General features: G+C 50.2%; 1 protein-coding gene across 1 annotated transcript in view; it reads left to right on the forward strand.

Annotated features, from left to right (window-relative positions):
- LOC135808402 (rho GTPase-activating protein 26-like) overlaps nt 1-19,210 on the forward strand; it is a 33,820-nt gene that overhangs the window by 9,494 nt on the left and 5,116 nt on the right. Inside the window, exons 11-22 of the mRNA XM_065321588.1 lie at nt 7,479-7,576; nt 11,231-11,268; nt 12,874-12,930; nt 13,494-13,566; nt 13,915-13,966; nt 14,447-14,509; nt 15,400-15,474; nt 15,984-16,071; nt 16,410-16,465; nt 17,217-17,322; nt 17,615-17,774; nt 18,376-18,655. Coding sequence (XP_065177660.1) covers nt 7,479-7,576; nt 11,231-11,268; nt 12,874-12,930; nt 13,494-13,566; nt 13,915-13,966; nt 14,447-14,509; nt 15,400-15,474; nt 15,984-16,071; nt 16,410-16,465; nt 17,217-17,322; nt 17,615-17,774; nt 18,376-18,655 — 1,146 coding nt within the window. The remainder of the gene's footprint in view (nt 1-7,478; nt 7,577-11,230; nt 11,269-12,873; nt 12,931-13,493; nt 13,567-13,914; nt 13,967-14,446; nt 14,510-15,399; nt 15,475-15,983; nt 16,072-16,409; nt 16,466-17,216; nt 17,323-17,614; nt 17,775-18,375; nt 18,656-19,210) is intronic.

Here is a 19,210-nt window from a genome sequence, read left to right on the forward strand (position 1 = left end):
AACAGGAGATACGCTGGTGTGTACCCGGTACTGGATTGCTCAGTGGCGCGGTATGCCATTAGCACTGCCGGCAACTGCACATCCCAATTCCTCTGATTTTGGTCAACGTAATGCGAGAGCAGACGCTCGAGCGTTTGGTTGAACCGTTCAACAAGCCCATCCCCCGCAGGGTGATACGCAGTAGTACGTGTCTTCTTGATGCCAAGAAGAGTGCACACATCTTTGAACAACTTTGAATCAAAGTTGCGACCCTGATCAGTGTGTAAGCTTTCGGGTGCCCCAAAACGGGACACAAACTCACCCACGAATACAGAGGCAATACTCAGGGCATCCATTGTTGGTAATGGATACGCCTCAACCCACTTAGTAAAGTAGTCAATAACCACTAGGATATGCTTATTGCCACTTGCTGTTTCCGGGAGCCCTGGAATCAAATCCATGGCGATCCGTTCAAACGGGTACCCATTCCAGGTGACCTGCAAGGGTGCTCCATGTCCACGACCGACTGGTCTAGACCTTCTAGAGCACGACCCACAAGTACCCACCCAATCCACTACATCACGTTTCATTTGGTGCCAGTAGAATTTAGTCCGAAGCTGAGTCAGCGTTCGTTGCATTCCCACATGACCCAAGTAGTCGTGGTATTCTTCCAAAATTTTGGGACGTATTGCTACGGGCACCAAAATTTGAAATGTTGTGGATTCCAAATTGTTTGGATCCCCACTCCATGTCCGACCAACCACACCCTCCCGTAAAACAAGACATTGGCGTCCTCGCCAAAACTTACGGAGGTCAGGGCTCACACCCCTCAGATCAGGGTCGGCAGGACATGCTGTCAGCCACTCACGCAGACGCGCGAGGTCAGGATCGGCTTGCTGGGCCGCAGCCCAATCGGCAAGTGACCAGTTTCGTCGTTGGACGAACAGAGTTGGAAGCTGCGATACTGAAACGGCAGCCACAGCCACAGGCTGCAACGTCTGTCGGGATAGCCCATCGGCATTCGCGTGGGCACGGCCCTGGCGATACTGCACGTCAAAGTCAAACTGACTCAAAAATTCCATCCAACGAGCGATAATCGCCGGTGGATCTTTGAAAGTCTGCAAATGCTGTAACGCTTTGTGATCCGTGCGGACCAGAAAATGTTTCCCCAGCAAATAGCAGCGAAAATGTTTGAATGCCCACACTACCCCAAGCAGCTCGCTTTTGGTAGAGGCATACCGGCGTTCCGCGGCAGAGGTCACCCTGCTCGCGTACGCGATTGGCCGTTCAGTTCCGTTTTCGTCAAGTTGTGACAAAACAGCGCCCAAACCAGTACCACTTGCATCCACGTCCACAATGAACGGTGGCGCATCGTGACCATACCTGGGGTAAGCCAAGATAGGTGCACGAGTGAAATGTTCTTTCAGAGCCACAAAAGTGGACTCACACTGGTCGGACCAGACAAAAGAATTGTCTTGCCGGGTCAAATCAGTCAAGGGTCGTGCCACGGTTGAGAAGGCACGAATGAACCTTCTGTAATAGCCGCAAAACCCGAGAAATGCACGCACCTCTCCAACATTCGCCGGCCTGCCCCACGCCACAATCCGTTGGATTTTGGCGGGATCAGTGCCCACGCCTTCATCAGACACGACGTGTCCCAAGAATTCCACCTGTCGCCGCAGGAGGAAACATTTCGAGGGTTTGAGACGTAGGTTTGCCTCCAACAGACGTTGAAAGACAGCCTCTAACCGTTCGAGGTGTTCGGCAAATGTCCGGCTGAACACGATGATATCATCGAGGTAAACCAGACAAATCTGCCACTGATAGTCCTTCAACACAATGCTCATGAGCCGTTGGAAAGAACTAGGGCCATTGCAGACTCCGAACGGCATAACCGTGAACTGGTAGTGCCCGTCGGGAGTCGAGAAAGCAGTTTTCTCCTTGTCACCACCCGCCATTGGCAGCTGATGATAGCCTGAACACAAGTCAAGGGTCGAGAAATACGTAGACCCGTTGAGAGCGTCGAGGGTATCATCGATGCGCGGAAGAGGATATGGATCCCGTTCCGTAACCGCGTTCAACTTCCTGTAATCCACACAGAACCGAGTCGACCCATCTTTCTTCTGGACAAGGACAATCGGTGAAGACCAAGGACTGCAGGAATCTTCAACCACAGCCTGAGCCTTCATGTCCTCAACCAACTGACGGGCGGACTCTCGTGAAGCCCACGGCAAGCGCCGTGCGGCTTGGAAAATTGGACCTCGTCCATTAGTCTCGATCCGATGGTGGAGCACCGAAGTACGCCCCAGCTCGGCCGAGCTCATAGCGAATACCTTCCGATAGCGAGCAACGAGGGACCTCAGGCGCAACAACTCATCCTCCCCAGATGAGTCTCGCCTACCCGGCTCCTCGACACAGGGCGTCCCCTGGTCAGCCAACACTGTGCCCGTGGGGTCCGGATTCAAATCATCCTCCCCCACCACAGCCTTTCCACTTCTAGGACCTCGTCCAATATGAAGTGCAGACCATACTTCTTCGGCCCCAGGAATCACATCCTCTTGGCCTGTATGGTCACCACCGTCCCCTCCTTCTTCGTTGCTCACGCAACCCACCGCGCAAACTGGTTGCAGACGGCCGATCCGAGCGCCTCGTCCCAGAGACACACACTGCTCCGAGCAGTTCAAAACTCGGACGGGAACGCCGTCTTCCGTTGGACATACCAATGCGTAGGCCAACATAACATCATCAGGCCCCCTCAGGCAGCCGTCAGGTTCCGTAATGGCACAGGGCGGCACACCGCCATCTCCTTCGATCACGGCGTTAACCGTAATCTCTGAGAGAGGGGGTATGGTTACACGTTTCCGTAAACGGAGAACGTGAACTTTGCAAACGTCTTCCGTGTCAAGTGTCGACACTTCGGCTTTATCGGCCTGAAAGTGCAAACTACCGTTCGCGGACGTGATCGCGCACGGGATTCGGCACAACACATCCCGACCGATAAGGCAAGGATAGTGGAGTCCACGAACCACCGCCGTAGCGTGCCAACATGTTGCGCTACGCAAAGTGAGGCAAGCGACTACCTTGCCGCATACATCGAGCCTCTGCCCATCCGCCCCACAAAATGTGATGTCACTGTTCGGGGGTTCGAGATCATCCAATTGGTATCCCAAATCCCGGAACAGGGCTTCCGACATCAAACTGACCGCCGACCCAGTATCTACCAGCATGGTGACTGGTATACCGTTGGCCGCGCCATCTATCATCATTCCATTATGGTTCTCCGCTGCTCGTCCCAGAGCAGCGACGAGTTCCAATCGTCCCTCATCCTCCTGAACATTCGGTACCTTGATGCTCGGGATTGGACCTCCGTCATAATCCTGACCGGAGACTTGGTCCCCGTCTCCGGTCACTGCCCGTTTCCCTCCCGTCGAGGACGGGATTGATAACGGGGTCCAGGCCCACGTGCCGCAGGGGCCCGTGGCCTCTGATTCAATTCGGGGCAGGTGGAGCGGAAGTGACCCATGCGGCCACATGCCCAACATGCCCCTGGTGGTGGCTGGACGGTTTGTTGAACCTGGAGGCTACGCTCCACTTGTTCGGCCAACCGTGCTACGACCTTGGTTAAGGCTTCTACCTCGGGACTCAGGCCCCTTGGCTCCACTGCTGCGGTAACCAACTGCTCCGGACCTAATTCAAAGGTGCGGGGCAGTCGAGAAGACTTCTCAGCGTCTTCCTTCTGCCAAACCCGTTCCAGGTGGTTAGCCATAGTAACCGCCGCCTGGATCGTGCCTGGTGCATTCTCTTGCAGACGCAAGCGCAAGGCGTTAGGCGTAACTGCATCGATGAACTGGTCCCGGACCAGTTCCTCCTGGACAGGTCCGGGCATAAGTGGATATGCCCGCCCTACCAGCTGTCGTAATTCGTCCGCGAGGCGACCGAAATCTTCATTGCCGCGTCGTCGCCGATTTCTAAACATAGATTTGTACTGCCGCGCTATGCCGGCCGGTGCAAACCTATCATTGAGATCTGCCACCAGATCGTCCCAGTCCGCCCGACGTGCGGCCGGAATTGAGGCGAGAAATTTCTGTGCGGCGTCTCGCAGCCGTACGGCTAGGAATTGTGCGCGCTGTGCATTGTTCCAGCCATTCACGGCTGCACACTGGTTGAAGTACTCTAGGTACTCCACCCAATCTCCTGTGCCGTTAAATGCTTCCGGCATCACAGCCGGTCGCACGGCTTGTGCTGGGGCCGGCGGAGCGGCTGCAGCAGGGTTCTGGCGTTGATTCATTTTTAGAACCAAGACCTCAAGAACAAGACAAACTTAAAGCACTGCTTCAAGAAGTTTCTTGACAACCAAGAAGATGGCCACTAGCTTGCTCAGAGCTTGTCGCGATCTTCAGGAGGGCTGAAGACAACTGAGCGAATTCTGTCCTCGGCACCTCCTTTTATTCCCCACCAGCAGGATATTCGACCAATCAGCGTCGAGCACGTACCCAGACCTAGCTGACGTGGCCTAAGATTGCGCGTCACCATGGTGACCCGTGCTGCGCCGTCGGCGTCGGCCTACGTGGCATAAGGCTAGTTGTCGGAAACTAGCTGTTATCTCCTCGTTCTTTGGAGGAGCCTGGTATGGCTTGCTCCAAAACCCGTTATCGACGTCGTCCCAGACGTCGCGTCACGCATACATGCTGGTGGACCGCAGGCCCTTATTTATGTACGCGTACTGGAATCGGCGCAAGTCGACGTGCTCACAACCACCGGCTGTGTCGCGGACTTCGCACTCCGGTGACAGCTTCTTATGGCACACTGCACTGGCCTCGGGACCCCCCATCAGATTGAACTAATGGACCCGAAGTTTTTGACACGTGCATGCGGAACGGCCGCGCCTGAGCTGGGCCGTTTTCGCACCTCTGCGTGCGGGGTACAGTCAACCTGCTGTATTTAGGATTCTCCGTGCGCCAGTAGTGGTGGTCTCGAATCACCGCGCTACCGCCGAGCTGGCGCTTAGGTCCGAAGTACAGGTACGCACTAGTACTTGAGCCCTATTTGGTTCCGGGGCTGCCGACAGTTTCCTGGCTCAGCCACCCTATCACACGCTTTTCGTGCGTGTACTACGGTGTAGTTCCATCTTCCTGCTGGCGCACGTGCTTTTTAGGCCGCGTGCGCGTGCAAAAATCATATGTAGAGACTACATGCACTAACTCCGTCCCGTACAGACTAGACTGTGTCCTACAAGTCTGGCCTGATCGTAACTTGTTGAATACCATTACACTCTCTACCCGCCTCTCTGCTGTGTTATTATCACTGTCACCCATATATGCATTCGAATATTATGCAGCTGCCCAAAGGATTCCCGCCTCAACCCCTGATGTCCCTGCATGCTAATTTCCACAAGACCACGGAAGTAAAAACTTCCTTGTCTTTTAGCACACCCACAGAACACGAGCAGTTTGATTTTTGTGCCATCTGGCCACGGTTCAGGATTGAGATTATGAATATGAGGGTGAATAATGAAATCAGTCCTCCATCATCCTTTCCTCTGCCGCCTTCAAATTTTCCTCGACCAGGGCTTCAGCCTTGGCCGTCGCCAGTTCCGCCTCTCTCCGTCTCATTTGTTCCTCGCGCTCCGCCGCGACAGCAGGAGGAGGCGGCTTTGGGGCCGCCTCTCCCGCTGCGGCCACGGTAGCCTTCGTGTGCCGGTCTTTGGCAGGGTGGTGAACCGGTTTGGCCGGCGGCCGTCCCGGCGTTGTCGCCGCCAACACCGAGCGTGGACGCTCGACGCTGTTGTTCCGACTGGTCCTGGGGACCCCCTCTTCCCCACGGCATGGCCGTTTGGGAGAGGGCCCCGGGGACCGTGCACCATCCCTCTGCCGGTAATTCACGGGGCCTGGCGATGAACTGCGAGACGGTTCGACTGCCGCGTTGAGTGACCTAATGGCCGAATGCAGCTGCGTCAGCCCTTGCTGTAAGCGACGGATCACCCTCGCTGAATTAAACTGCCGCATGGCCTCCAGGGCGGCGGCCGACTGTGCGAGCGCCTCGTGCAGCTCACGCAAATTGTCTGTAGGCGGGTTGTTCCGTTTGGGTGGCATCTACAACAACCAGGTCAAACAGAGAACACAGACGTTGGGATCCTGGTCACAGCACCAAATGTCGCATCCCTGCGAGGTTCGTTGCCTGTCATGATCGCTCATAACCCAACCAAATCCAACCGCCAGGCGGTCGACCAATATAGTCGACGACCCAACTTAGTGTTCTGCTCACCTTGGTTAGCACACGAAGAGAAGACAACCAGTAGAGGATCTGAGAGACTCAGTGTATTTCTCAAGTTCGGGAGAGAGTTAATTGTGATTGTTATGAGGTGACATTTGTTCTTTTATGCACCAAAGACGAGATGGAGAAGTCGTGCAAAGCACGGTGCGTGATAGTTCTTAGAAATCGGCAAACAATACAGGTTTGACAACGCATGCATGGCAAGGAAACAGCAAAAGATCAATAGTTCAATAACGAAAACGACAATAAATAATTAGCACAAACGGAGCAAAAGGCCGGATCGGGACGTAGGGAGCCCGCTCACCTACGTCTCCGCGGAAATCTTGGAATTATATGGATCACGTCGGGGAGCCCGCTCACCCGACGTGATAGAACAGCGTAACTCCGGCGGGATGTTGTTGCATATCCGCGTCCCTTTTCCGGGAACTTCACCGGCGGGCCCTTCGCGGGTCACCGCGGCGTCGCTGTACCGCGCTTGCCACGCCTTCCTTTTGCACCTTCATTTTGCGCGTGGTTCCCCGCTCTTTTGCGCACGCCTCTCGTTCTTCTGCACTCAGCTCTCATTCTTCTGCACTCAGCTCTCATTCTTCTGCACTCAGCTCTCATTCTTTTGCGCACGGCCCTTCGTGTCTTGCACGAAGCGCGAAAGGGATCATGGAAATCAATAGGACTTCTCAGTCACATGATCTTGCATGAAGCCTAGAGCGTACATTTCCAGGAAGTCAAGAACTTCCTGGAACATACCTAGAACATTCCACGCGAGAACCTACCTGACCAGGTTCCGGCGGTGAATCATACGATGTGTCATGTCCAAGAGACATGACACCAACGTGGGATATCACACCTAAACAGCATGACACCTACGCGGAACAGCGCGTGCCGCTCAACCTACATGCTCAACACGTGGGACAAGACACTGGCCAAACCACGTGATAGTATAGATTGTGACAGCTCAATCACAGAGCTGCACACTACACAGATCCTGCTGTCACAAGATCTGTCAAACCGCGAGGGTCACGTCCAGGACGTGACAGGTATAACGACACTTCACGAATAAGGACACCTTTTTGATGCCGCGCCGAGCGTCGTTATAAGCGAAGTTGACTGTACTGTACCCCGGCCTTTGCAGTCGGTCTCTCCATCTGCTTCTGTTTCCAGAGCTGTGAAATCACTGACCATGGTATGTATTCCCGGTCCATGCACATGTGTTGTTGATATTGCTGTAGGTGGACTTGGCACACAATCTATCAAGCATTACTGCCAGTTTATCAAGGATGAAGGCCTGTTTGTCATGTTCCCGTACAATCAGCAGCAAGGAAAGATGGTGAGCTAGACCTAGAAATAGGCATTACTTGTTCAGTAATGATCCTCTTGTATGATATGGAATGGCATGCTTACGTTTTCGCAATATAGATTAGTGTTTTCTGGAGCCATTGTCAATATGGAATGAGTGTCGATAAGGAATGTATGGATGAAGGAAGTATCATCAGGGGACATGAGGTGGGTTATGGGAGTTAATAGACACCCTTAGCGAAAACATTATGTTGTAACGGTATTACCGTAAGGGGCGAAATACCGTGATTTGGGTCGACCTTTAGCAAGATGCACGCTATTTTTAGTACGCTGTTGCCACGAGAATAGCTTTTATTTCGCGCGGTACAACCATTTATATCACCATATACGTGATACAAGGTGAAATGCGTACGGACTATGCATTATTTGGCCAAAAAACGTACCGTTGGTCACAACGATAAATCAGCCCCCATAACGTTTTTACGCTGCAGCTTCAACGCTATTTGGATGATCAAGGTACGAGTACCGTAAAAATAGCGTTACTGTTGTTTGCTAAAGTTGTATAATATCCGTAAAACTGAATACATTTTGATGTGTTTCTGTAGTACGTTACTGGATCTGGCAGGCGAACTGGACTAATGTAATCATCAATTTGTGCCTGTATCTGTATGTGTGTACTTCCTCCGTTAACAAAAACTTCGTGATGGATTTTGATGGATATGAAAACGCTTAGAACAGGTCAAGAACAGTTGTATCGACTGCAAATCACTGGACAAAGGTGATTCAGCCTATGCACAGCGTCTTTACAAGATAAACTGTTGGCGGAATGAGCAGAGAGTTCAGTTAGCGTCGCTTTCGCTCGACTAATTTTTGACCTGCGTCGCTGTTGGCATCTGCTGCACGCGAGTCGTCATCTGCTGCCCGCGAGTCGTCATCTCTCTCGAGTCGTTGTTCAGCTCGTTTCAGCCTTGCCTCGGCTTCTTTGATCACACTCCGCTGACCTTGATGTCGCCGTCGTTCAAGTAAGTTGGCTTTCAAGCTGCGTGATCCGCCGCGATGGCGATTACTCGTTTCCACCAGGGAGTTGGGAAAAATATTTTACGACTCCCTGGTTTCATCTTCGCTCTCCAGAACTCCGCGAAACTAGGAGTAAAGGCACAGCCGAACTGATTCCATTTTCTCTAATGGATACCCCTGCCAGCACTGAACGGCAGCGGCTAGCAAGTCCAGTCGAATTTTAGCCATGAGACTCGCATCGGACGTCAGACTTCTGAAAGAATACATGTACACGGTGATCAGCATTCGAATCTGGGCTTTGCGCAGGTTGAACAAGAACTTGAGTTCAGTATTATTTTCATTGAGCCGTGCAATCGGAGCAGCTCCTTGTTCACTCGCTCTTTGTGTGGACTCGCTGCTCCGTTTTATCGCTGTCTATCGCTCTCCAACTTACTTAGTGCTAAAGTGGTAGAGAGGCCAAGCAGCGCAATATCACCTCGGAGAAGTGGTATTTCAGTTTCACTCGCCATGACTGTCATCACCTATGTTTCCACAGCGCAACCATCGATTCCGCTCGGCTTGTTGTGAAAGGTCGCTTTCCTTGCATCGTACCTCTTTCATGGCATGCCAGGGAAGGCCAAGAAAGTGATTGCGACTCATTTCACGGCAGCTTGTGCCCAAATCAGCCCCTCAAAAATCCATCACGGAGTTTTTGTTAACGGAGGAAGTACATGATTATGTGCGTGTGTGTATTGTATTGTATTTATTTAAAAGGATTCTCCAAAAGCAAATGGATGCTTATCACGGAAGTCTCCCACATAAATATCGCAAGAAAAATGGGGAAATGGGGAGAGGAGAGTGGAAGATGAAGCATGGGAAGAAGGGAAACAAGTACCTAAATATCGAGGTATAAAAGCAGGAAAGAAATCGACGAGGGAAGAAATCACCTCTGCAGATAATAGCGGGACATTTAGATGAAAAAAAACCCAGCAAGGATTAATTTCAAGGAAAAAAAATTTCTCAAACGGAAAAGTTCGGAATTCCAGTCAGAGAATATCTATGCTGAGAGTAATGAGCCTTTAGAGCAATGCGAAAATTGACAGAGGACTGAACGCAGCGGATGTGTTCTGGAAGTTTGTTCCATTCCACAGATAAACTGAAGAGAGGGGATTTAAGGAAATGGGCGCCAGAACGAGGTAAAACTATAGAGGACGGGTGACGACAACTAAGGGATACATTGAATTTGAAACGAATTAGCAAAGACGGAAACTGGTAAAACACATGATGAAAATACAGCAAGGACAGAATCTGACGACGCCACTTCAGGGATGACCAGTCACAAGTACGATTAAGAATCTGCTTCGGGGTTTCCCACTCAGGAGGGTGCCGGGTCTTACAAAGCAGATATGAACGAGCAGCAACGGCTTGCAGTCGGTCTAACGTAAGCGAATCTGAATGGGATACGGCGAATGACCAGACAGGGACTGCGTATTCTAACAGTGGTCGTACGTAACACTTGTAGAGCAAATTCACGGTTGAAGCAGAAAGGAAATGGGCCATATGGCGCAACAGAAAAACACGACTGCGAAACTTGTGGGTGATAGATTTTATATGGTCAGAAAAATTTAGTGAAGGAGTGATAGTCACGCCGAGATGACAGTGGCTATCACCTTTCTGAATAGGCACACCGTTCATTGTCAAGGGGGATGACGGGCCGGGGGCTAATGCATATTTTTGAAAGGGTAGGTGGACGCATTTACTGGTGTTAAACGTCATGGCAGTAGCTGATGACCATTGACAACACTTATCAATGTCAGTCTGGAGCAATGCATGATGGATAGGAAGTGAGGTGTTTGCTGGAGAAACAAGAATTAAATTAGAGTCATCAGCAAAAAGGGATAGGGTACTAGAAGCAGGGGCATCAGGAAAGGAGTTGATGCACAGGTTAAAAAGAAGCGGGCCGAGATGGGAACCTTGGGGTACGCCAGCGGTGATGGGCAAAGGGTCAGAAAGAGTTTGGCCAATGCGAACGCAAATACTACGATCACTGATAAAGTCCTTCACCCAAGAACAGGCAGAAAGAGAACACCAACCTGAAACAGATTGAATAACTAAATGATGACTAACTCTGTCAAAGGCCTTAGAAAAATCAAGGAACAGCTGGTCACAAGAAGACTTAGAGTCAAATGCACGCGAAACAATTGAGGTAAGCTGTACCAATTGGTCAACTGTTGACCTCTTTCGACAAAAGCCAAACTGGCTGGAACTGATAATTTTATGGCTCTCAACAAACGAGTAAAACTGACGGCTAATCATAGACTCATACAATTTGGCAACTGCATTTAACAGCGATATAGGACGGTAATTGACTGGGTGAGAAGGATTACCTTTTCCCTTGAACACAGGTACAACAACGGCAGATTTCCACTCCCTGGGCTGAGTACTGGACAGCAAGCAGCGGTTGAAAAGGGCGGAAAGAGACTGTGACGTGACCGTGTGTGTGTGTGTGTGTGTGTGTGTGTGTGTGCGCGTGTGTGTGTGTGTGTGTGTGTGTGTGTGTGTGTGTGTGTGTGTGTGTGTGTGTGTGGATTCGTGTTCGTACGTACATATGTACATGGGTGTGCTGTGTGATGTGTACCGGTGTGAACGCATGCCTATGGTCTTGTGTGACTGACTGTGTCCTCTTTAGTCCAATCCGGAGACATTCAAGTTGGATTCCTGTACTAGGTAGGTCAGCCCCGTAGCAGGGCGGGTCCCTTAGTCTTTTGCTAGAGTGCGGTAATGATCAATTGATGAACTGGTTGGAAACACCGGGTAAAGGGATATGCTTGATATGTTTGTAGAGTGGTGAGTGCTGTTCAGGCTGTATGATGAATGCAGCACGTGTGACTTCAGCAGTGTGGCTATGAATTTACTCAGACTGGACGTGACAGAAGCTGCTTACTGCAAAGACGGGCGTTGAGATACCATAGCGCTACCCACCTGTGTAGTAGGGTCCGTAGGGTCCAGGTTGTGTGTTGGGGTGACTGTCTGTGTTCAGGATGGGCAAATTGTGGCCCAGTTTGTGTGAGTGTGTGTGTGCGATACCTGGGTGCTGTTATCCATGATTCTGGCCGATCTCACAAAGATGTATCGACCCGTGTTTCATCTGCCTCCCGTGCTTTTGGAGCGCTCCGTCATGCTGTCTTCAATGACCACAATCTCTCTCTGCGCACCAAGCGTCTGGTTTTCGAGGCCTGTGTTCTGTCCTTACTGCTCTATTGTGCGGAGACGTGGGTACCGCTGCAAAGTGATGTGCAACGGATCACGACCTTCTACTACCGGTCGCTTCTTTCCATCATGAGTGTTGCACAGCGGGATGTGTGGGACTTGAAGATAGCCAAGGACACCATTCTGAAAACATGGAATGCAGCAAACCCACTGGATATCCCCGACCGCCTCATGCAGAGAAGACTGGAATGGCTTGGGCACGTGGTACGCATGCCTGAGGAGCGGATGCCGCGGATGTTGTTGTTTGGCACATTGTTGCCACCACGCCCAGCGTGTGGCCCGCGGAAACGATGGCGAGACGCAATTAGGGTCGACCTGCGACGAATAAACATCGCCGACGAGTCATGGTTTGACACAACGCAGGAACGATCTGAGTGGCGGCAAGCTTATCGAGCAATACAACCAGCTCAGAAACCGGCTCGGGAGATAGTCTGCGAGGTGTGCCGGCGTGCATTTGCTCGGCAGCAAGATATCGCCCGCCACAAGTGCATCATGGAACGGCGTAAACCAGTCCAGCAGCAAGCCAACAGCCGCCAGTGCTCCCAGTGTCACCGATGGTTTCGGAGTGCGGGTGGCATTGCAGTCCATCGCTGTGTCCAGTCCAATTCTGCCCCGAATGTTGCCAATGCCACAAGCTCTTCACCTGTACGCCTATGTATTCGGAAACCGTGCTGTACCGCTCACTGTCCCATTTGTGAACGCTGCTGTAAGTCGATCCGGGGCTTTGCTATCCACAACTGCAACCGATCCACCAGGCGCCCAACTGCTGATGAAAGGGACAAGTTCCAATTGCAATGTCAGAATTGCCTGAGGCGTTTCAAAAGGCGAAACGACTTATCCCGTCACCAACGCTCATGTCTCCTCTCGTCTCCGTCTCGCTCAACGAGAAACACGTGACCTACATGGCAGTGTATACCAGGACAGGACCAGGTGTGTGCGTGTGTTTTTTTATATTGTAGGCGGCCTATTGTGATAACATTACAAGCCGCATGTTCCGGCTTTGAATGCCTGTAAATGCACATGTTGTGGCATTCTGCTGTGGTTTTTATCCTTTGCATGTAGGCGACCAACGGAGTCAATTGAGAAGCGCTTCTGCTTCGATCTAACAGCCGGGGATAAGTAAGATTTAGGTCATGCATTGTCATGTTGTGGAGTCTCTGTACACTCCCGGTTTGTGTGTGTGTGTGTGTGTGTGTGTGTGTGTGCGCGCGCGCATCACAGTTTGCAGCTTGATTACCTTTTCTCGCATTTGTGTTCTACTCCAACTCGCTTAGGATCAACATTGAACGTGTTCCTTACTAGTACAGTATCACAAGGCTTGTGTTGAGTGGAGAACCTGAGAAAAACTCCTGATCAGTTGTCCGGTACCAAGCCTTGAAAGAGTAAACTGCCTCCACATGAAAAGAAACAACTTAGGGAAAACAGCATACCGGTAAGCTCAGTGATCGCTCACTGGATCCCTGAAATGAGGTCCCCTCGTGCACAGGTTATCGACTTATCCATTGACTAGGGGTGCCACTCTTTGGTCTTGGCTCTAGTGCTCAGCCATTGGGACAGGGTCGCCTTGTCAGAGTGTTCCCTTTGACAGAATTAGCTGTGCAAGATTCTTGTGTATGCTCCAGCTTTTTATAATAACTCTGTGTATATATGCTTGTGTTGTGTGGTGTCCGTTCGCCGTGTAGGGTTTACACACTGCAAGCGGTCACCAACAAGGACCGGACGCTGTGGATGGAAGTGCTAGATGGACGAGAACCTGTGAGGGCAAGCAACACGCCATTAGGGCTGGTGAATTTGCTGGATCCTTGAGTTTCCCTACATCCTCTATTTGCAACTTGATACGATCAAATCTCTCGACGAAAGCACTGCCTAGATATGAGGACTAGGTCTTTGTAATGGGAACTATCAAACTCTGGTAAACATCAGTTGCCGCGTCATTGTGACTACAAGCACGCTACCGGTTGATGCAGTGTCGTTTCAGTTCAGACAGGCTGTCAATTCTAGGCGATGGATGTGCGAAGTTACAGGTGGTATTGCTCTTCTCTGAAGACTGCTATGTACTTTGGAGCTCATGGCTTTTCTATGCTTGTTTCAATGTCTTCTCAGGACTACATGATGATTGACAGCATGAAGAGACCTGGTGATAAGTCCAGCGGAAGTAAGTTGAGCTAGCCATGATGCTGTACAGCCATATTCAGTACTATTTAACCATGTCACTCAGGATGCTGTGCAGCTGTATTCACCCATGGCACTCAGGATGCTGTGCAGCTGTATTCACCCATGTCACCCATATCACTGACCATTAAATGAAATGGTTTTGTCATACTACCGTCTTGCTACGAAATAGTGGTTGCGATTTCGGCGATGATTATTAGAAAAGGATTTGCTCCCCACACTGGAGCTCATGCTGTCCCGCCGACTTGACTCGACACTTGACTTGGTTTTCATTCTAAGTTCACTCAAAGTGTTCCCAAGTCAAAAAGGGTTCTGATCTTTGCTTTAATTTTGTGACATTGTTATTATTTCCCGAGTGATGACACGGTTTACAAAAATCGATATATCATTTCCCGAGTGATGACACGGTTTACAAAAATTGATATATCTTCATGCTGATGTGATTGCTACCTCTTCGCCATAGTCTTAGCGCCAGGCTCTCAAGTGGCGTTTGTGGAGAAGTGCATTGCAGCCGTGGAAACCAAAGGTCAGTCTTCACTCTGCGACTTTTGTCTGTCTGCCTGTGTATCTGTCTGCCGGTGTGTCTGTCTGCCTGTCTGTCTCTGTCTGTCTGCCTGTCTGTCTCTGTCTGTCTCATTTTTCTGTCTCATTTTTCTGTCTATCCGCACTTTGTCAACCAGTGCTGGTGAGATTTTTGCACGTTAGGGGTCGTCCGTATTTTTCGAAAAATTAAAAAATCCGTCCTCAGGCAAAAAGGGGGTGGGTGGTCAAGAGTGCTGGCGGAATTTAATTTTTTGATTTTTCGTACTTTTTTTTTTTTTCTTGCTCCAGTGACTTTCATACACTTGTTGCACTGATATATTATAGCTGACTGTGTACGAGCTGTACTGTAGACGTAGTGTAGGATCGATTGTCGCAAACACCAGTATCTATGATATATGACTTTTCATGTATAAGTTGTAGGACGGTGCATGGCCGTGACGTCGGTAGACCTACTACTCACTGTACTTAGCTACTGGTACTTGACACAGGTGCAGTCAGAAAACATGGGTTCAGGAGTTCTTATTTTCGAGCTGGGCATCAGTAAAAATCAAAAAAATAATGGGGAAAAATGGGGGGTGGGTGGGTGGGTCAGAGACAATTTTGCACGAGGACGGATTTTTTAATTTTTCGAAAATTACGGACGACCCCTTACTTGCCATTCGAAGTTCTGTACCCCATGACTAGAACACTGTTGGTCCTTTCAACACCTGCTATCATCTGAAAATGGGCATTATTGTATTGTGTGCGATTGCACACTTGTCAGTGCACATGTGCTATTTTCAGTGCATGCCAATGTGTGTATGCTACATGTACATGATTGTACTTACTTCGGAGTATGATGTGGTGCGGTTGGAATATAATTATCTCTTTCAGGCTTGGATGAAGAAGGAGTCTATCGATTGTCTGGTGTCGCATCCAAGGCCGAGAAGATGATGAAAGTATGCATTGGTAAGGATTGATCTCGTAACATACCTCACCCACCCACAACACACGCCTAATATCATCTTGCATTGTGGCCGGACTAGGGGATTCTAGCCGAACAGGTATCCTCTTCTGCAGTGAAGTCAGCTATTGTTTGTCTTTCTAAGATGTTGTTCATCGCCAGGTGCTGTAAGTCAACAAATATTCGGCGCATGTGTATATTTTCAGCTATTTTCGGCCTTGTCATGTTTGGCCGAAATTTTGTTTTGCACGGTTCAGTGTGATAGCGTATACAGACGGCCGCAGTGCAGGCCGAATATTTGACACGGTCAAAATGGGGTTTTAGCCCTGGGAGGCCGAAATTTGTGGACTCAGTCACGGTAGTAGGTGCCAGGGCTGTCACATATATGATATAGTCATGTAGAAATTACTGTCTGCAAAGATACGAGTGTTACACCGCAACATGTACATGTTCTGTGGCACGGTGAGGACAGATTCCCGACGGTTTTCCTGTGCGTGCGTGCTGCCATGTGCAGAGAAGGGAAAATTCAGTGATAAAGTTAACCTGCTGGACAGCGAATGGGAGGTCAAGACCATCACAAGCTGCCTCAAGAACTTTTTCCGGTAAGCCGTGTTTTTGAGCCCGTATTGAGCGAGCACAAATGAACACCGTTGGATGGTGACAAGTGAGAGAAGTGCTGCATGCCTCCAAGACACTCAGTTCTCACGCCAAACCTTGTGCTAAAATTACAAGTGAGACAGTTAAAATGCTAGTTGCCAATTTGTATGCTTACGACTTAAAAATACCGATGGTAAAGAGTGTTGAAAGCAGAGCCTGGACAGGTGAAAACTTGAAAAGAGAACTGAGGGAGGGAACACAACCAAACTAAAGGTAACTGCGGACACTGATCCGTGCAATTATTGTTGCTGTTGTGATTTGCGCATATGCTCCTGGTGGCCAGGAATCGAGAAGCTCTCCTGACGTTCAAACTCTATCCGGAGTTTCTGGCAGCAGCAAGTACGTATATTGTAGATGCTATAGGTCTGCACGGGCGTGATCACCATTCTGTATAGATCATTTTCCTGCTAGGTTCTTCTACTCCTAAAGCAGGTATTTTATCTTGGCTTGGCTGATACCCTCCACTAGGTTTCTTGGAGGTTAAAATAATCACAGAGATATAACTACATGTGCATCCAAGTCTAATAGCTTTCATCAGAGCTACGGTTTCAACTGACTGCGCCTGTAGACGTGTTCAAGGGACGCCGCGGTCTTGACAAAGTGGCGTGTTGCGTACAATCAGGGTCCTGTGCTTCTAGCGTATTGAATCGATGACCCTTTCATGTATTTCGCATACGTCGTACATGAACTTGGTTGTGTGAAAATCAGCTCTGACAAGTCAGTACTGACACTTTGACACCCGACAGAACCTCAGAAATCTGACCACCTTCCACACTGAGCTCAGTGATTCAGTTTCTGAGCTGTTGATGCTCAGAAATCTGACCACCTTCTGGACTGACCTAAGTGATCCGGTGTCTGAGCTGGTGATATGTTTTGCATGTATGCATGCGGGATCTGGAGTAGAGGGCCCAATGTGGGACCGGGAAAAGTGGTCGCATTCCTGCAGTGGTGTACGAAAGTGAGATGGTCAGAGACTGAGGTTCCACTGTCTATATCGTGTTGTGTTGCACTCGTATCTTCCTATCTTTGCTGTTTACTACTACCGAAGTGATTGGTCTTGTTTTGTTGTTTGCTGGGGTCATTTTTGCAGAAGAGGCAACGCCCAATGACCGCTTCAGAGCCATTCACCGATGTGTGACGCAGCTTCCGCCGTTCAATCGCAGGCTTCTCGTTGTTCTGATGCAGCATTTGCGAAAGTATGATATAGACATTTTCTTGATTCCATCGTGTTAATCAAGATCCACTTTCATCTCTGAGTACCACCATCGGGCAATTTGGTTTCAGTCATTAGTTGGTGTCGTCTGCATTTCATTGTTGTTCCATTCTGCATAATGCGGCTCTACTTTTACAATTTCCAGTACAGTTGACATACCAAGAGAACTGATAAATAGCCGAGCTGAGGTATTGGTATAGGGTGTGTGAGGCCAGTAGGGAACCCTAAGCGCTGTATTTGCTTGTGTTTACGTTTCTCCATCGTCTATTCTGCAGGGTGTCGGAGAACGCTGACGAAAACAAGATGCATGCTAGCAACATTGGTGTGGTGTTTGGCCCGACGCTGATGCGACCGCTGGAGGACTCTGTGGCTGGTATTATGGATATCAAATATCAGAACATCGTAATTGAGATCATGGTGGATCGCTACACTGATGTAAGGCTGTAGACTTGTCACATCCAACATTGGCATTGGCATTGGTAGATGGTGTTGGTACTTGGTAGCCAGTACAGCATGATTATCTTCTATCATAATTATAGAGTTGAGACTGGGTGGAGCAATGATGTTAGAAATGGTCCTAGCGGATAGCGTTGGGGGTAGTGTTGGAGGTGGTGATTGGGGGGGGGGGGGGGGGGTCGGGTGGAATGGGATGGTGGGGGGGGGGGGGGTCGGGGGAAGATGTTGGTGGTTGGAGTACTATTCAGTGTTGTTATGAGTGCAGGCACGTTGCTGCATGTGTGTGTGTGTGCATGTGCGTGCGCGCGCGTGTGTGTGTGTGTGTGTGTGTGTGTGGTGTGTGCATGCGCGCATGCATGCATGCGTGTACATGCATGCGTGCATGTGTGTGTCTGTGTGCGCGCTCGTGCATGCGTGTGTGTTGGAAGCAGGCTTCAACCCATATCTGCTATCTTTTAACTCACAAACCAGTGCGAAATTGGGCTAAGTTGGATAGTGCAGTTGAAATGCGTTCCTTGAATGTTCCTTCTTTGTTCTAGCCCATCGACTAACCAATGGATGTGTGCCTTTCTTTTTTCAGATGTTTTCCGATATCACTTCGCCTGGCCCTAGCTCCACCGCCTCCTCGCCGATGCACAGCTCGACGGCTAGCTCTGGTCCAGCAGCACCGCCCCCGCTCGCTTCCACTAATCACCCCACGCTGCGACGTGCTGCGCCAGTGGCGCCCAGCCATGCCCCACCACCTGCACCTGCTGCTGCTGCTGCGGCTGCAGCCTCTGCTGGTCCGGGCACTAGCACAGGTGCACACCCGCCTACTGCCCGAAAGCCGCCGCCACCGTCTCGCAAACCCAGCGACAATGGTACGTGCCTGAACACATTGCACGCTGTAGAAAATGCTTTTGACTGCTAATGGTAGCAAGACTGTCAACTAAATTTAAAAAAAAATTCACGGTTCGCGTGAGACTCGGCTGGAAGCCGGGTTTTCCGCATCCGTAGGAACGCCACCACCCTTCAAGGATCAAGGCGCAGATGCAGCTCCTAAAGCGGTGGGAGGTGAGTAGATCAGCTCACCAGCAAGTGGTCAAAGACCGAAAATCCCATTCACTGCATCCATGTTTTCCTCGTGCCAGGCCACGAGTTCCCAATTAACTGTGGGTCGCAGCACGACTGGAAAAATCCTTCCGCTTCCAAGCAGGACTTGAACCTGGTACCCTCTGTTTCTCAATCATGGTCTTAGACCATCCCACTATGCCTGCCTGCCGACTGTCAACTAGCTTGCAGCTATTCATGTAGTAACCATTGTGTATGGGCTGCGACAGCATCAGCGAATGTCCAAACCAAACTTCCTACGGCAATAAATAAACTCAAATGTGCACTCATACGGCAGTTTATGTGACTGTCTTAGTTGACTGGGC

Source organism: Sycon ciliatum, chromosome 2 (assembly GCF_964019385.1).
Source record: "Sycon ciliatum chromosome 2, ocSycCili1.1, whole genome shotgun sequence".
In the NCBI taxonomy this organism is placed as follows: Eukaryota; Metazoa; Porifera; class Calcarea; order Leucosolenida; family Sycettidae; genus Sycon; species Sycon ciliatum.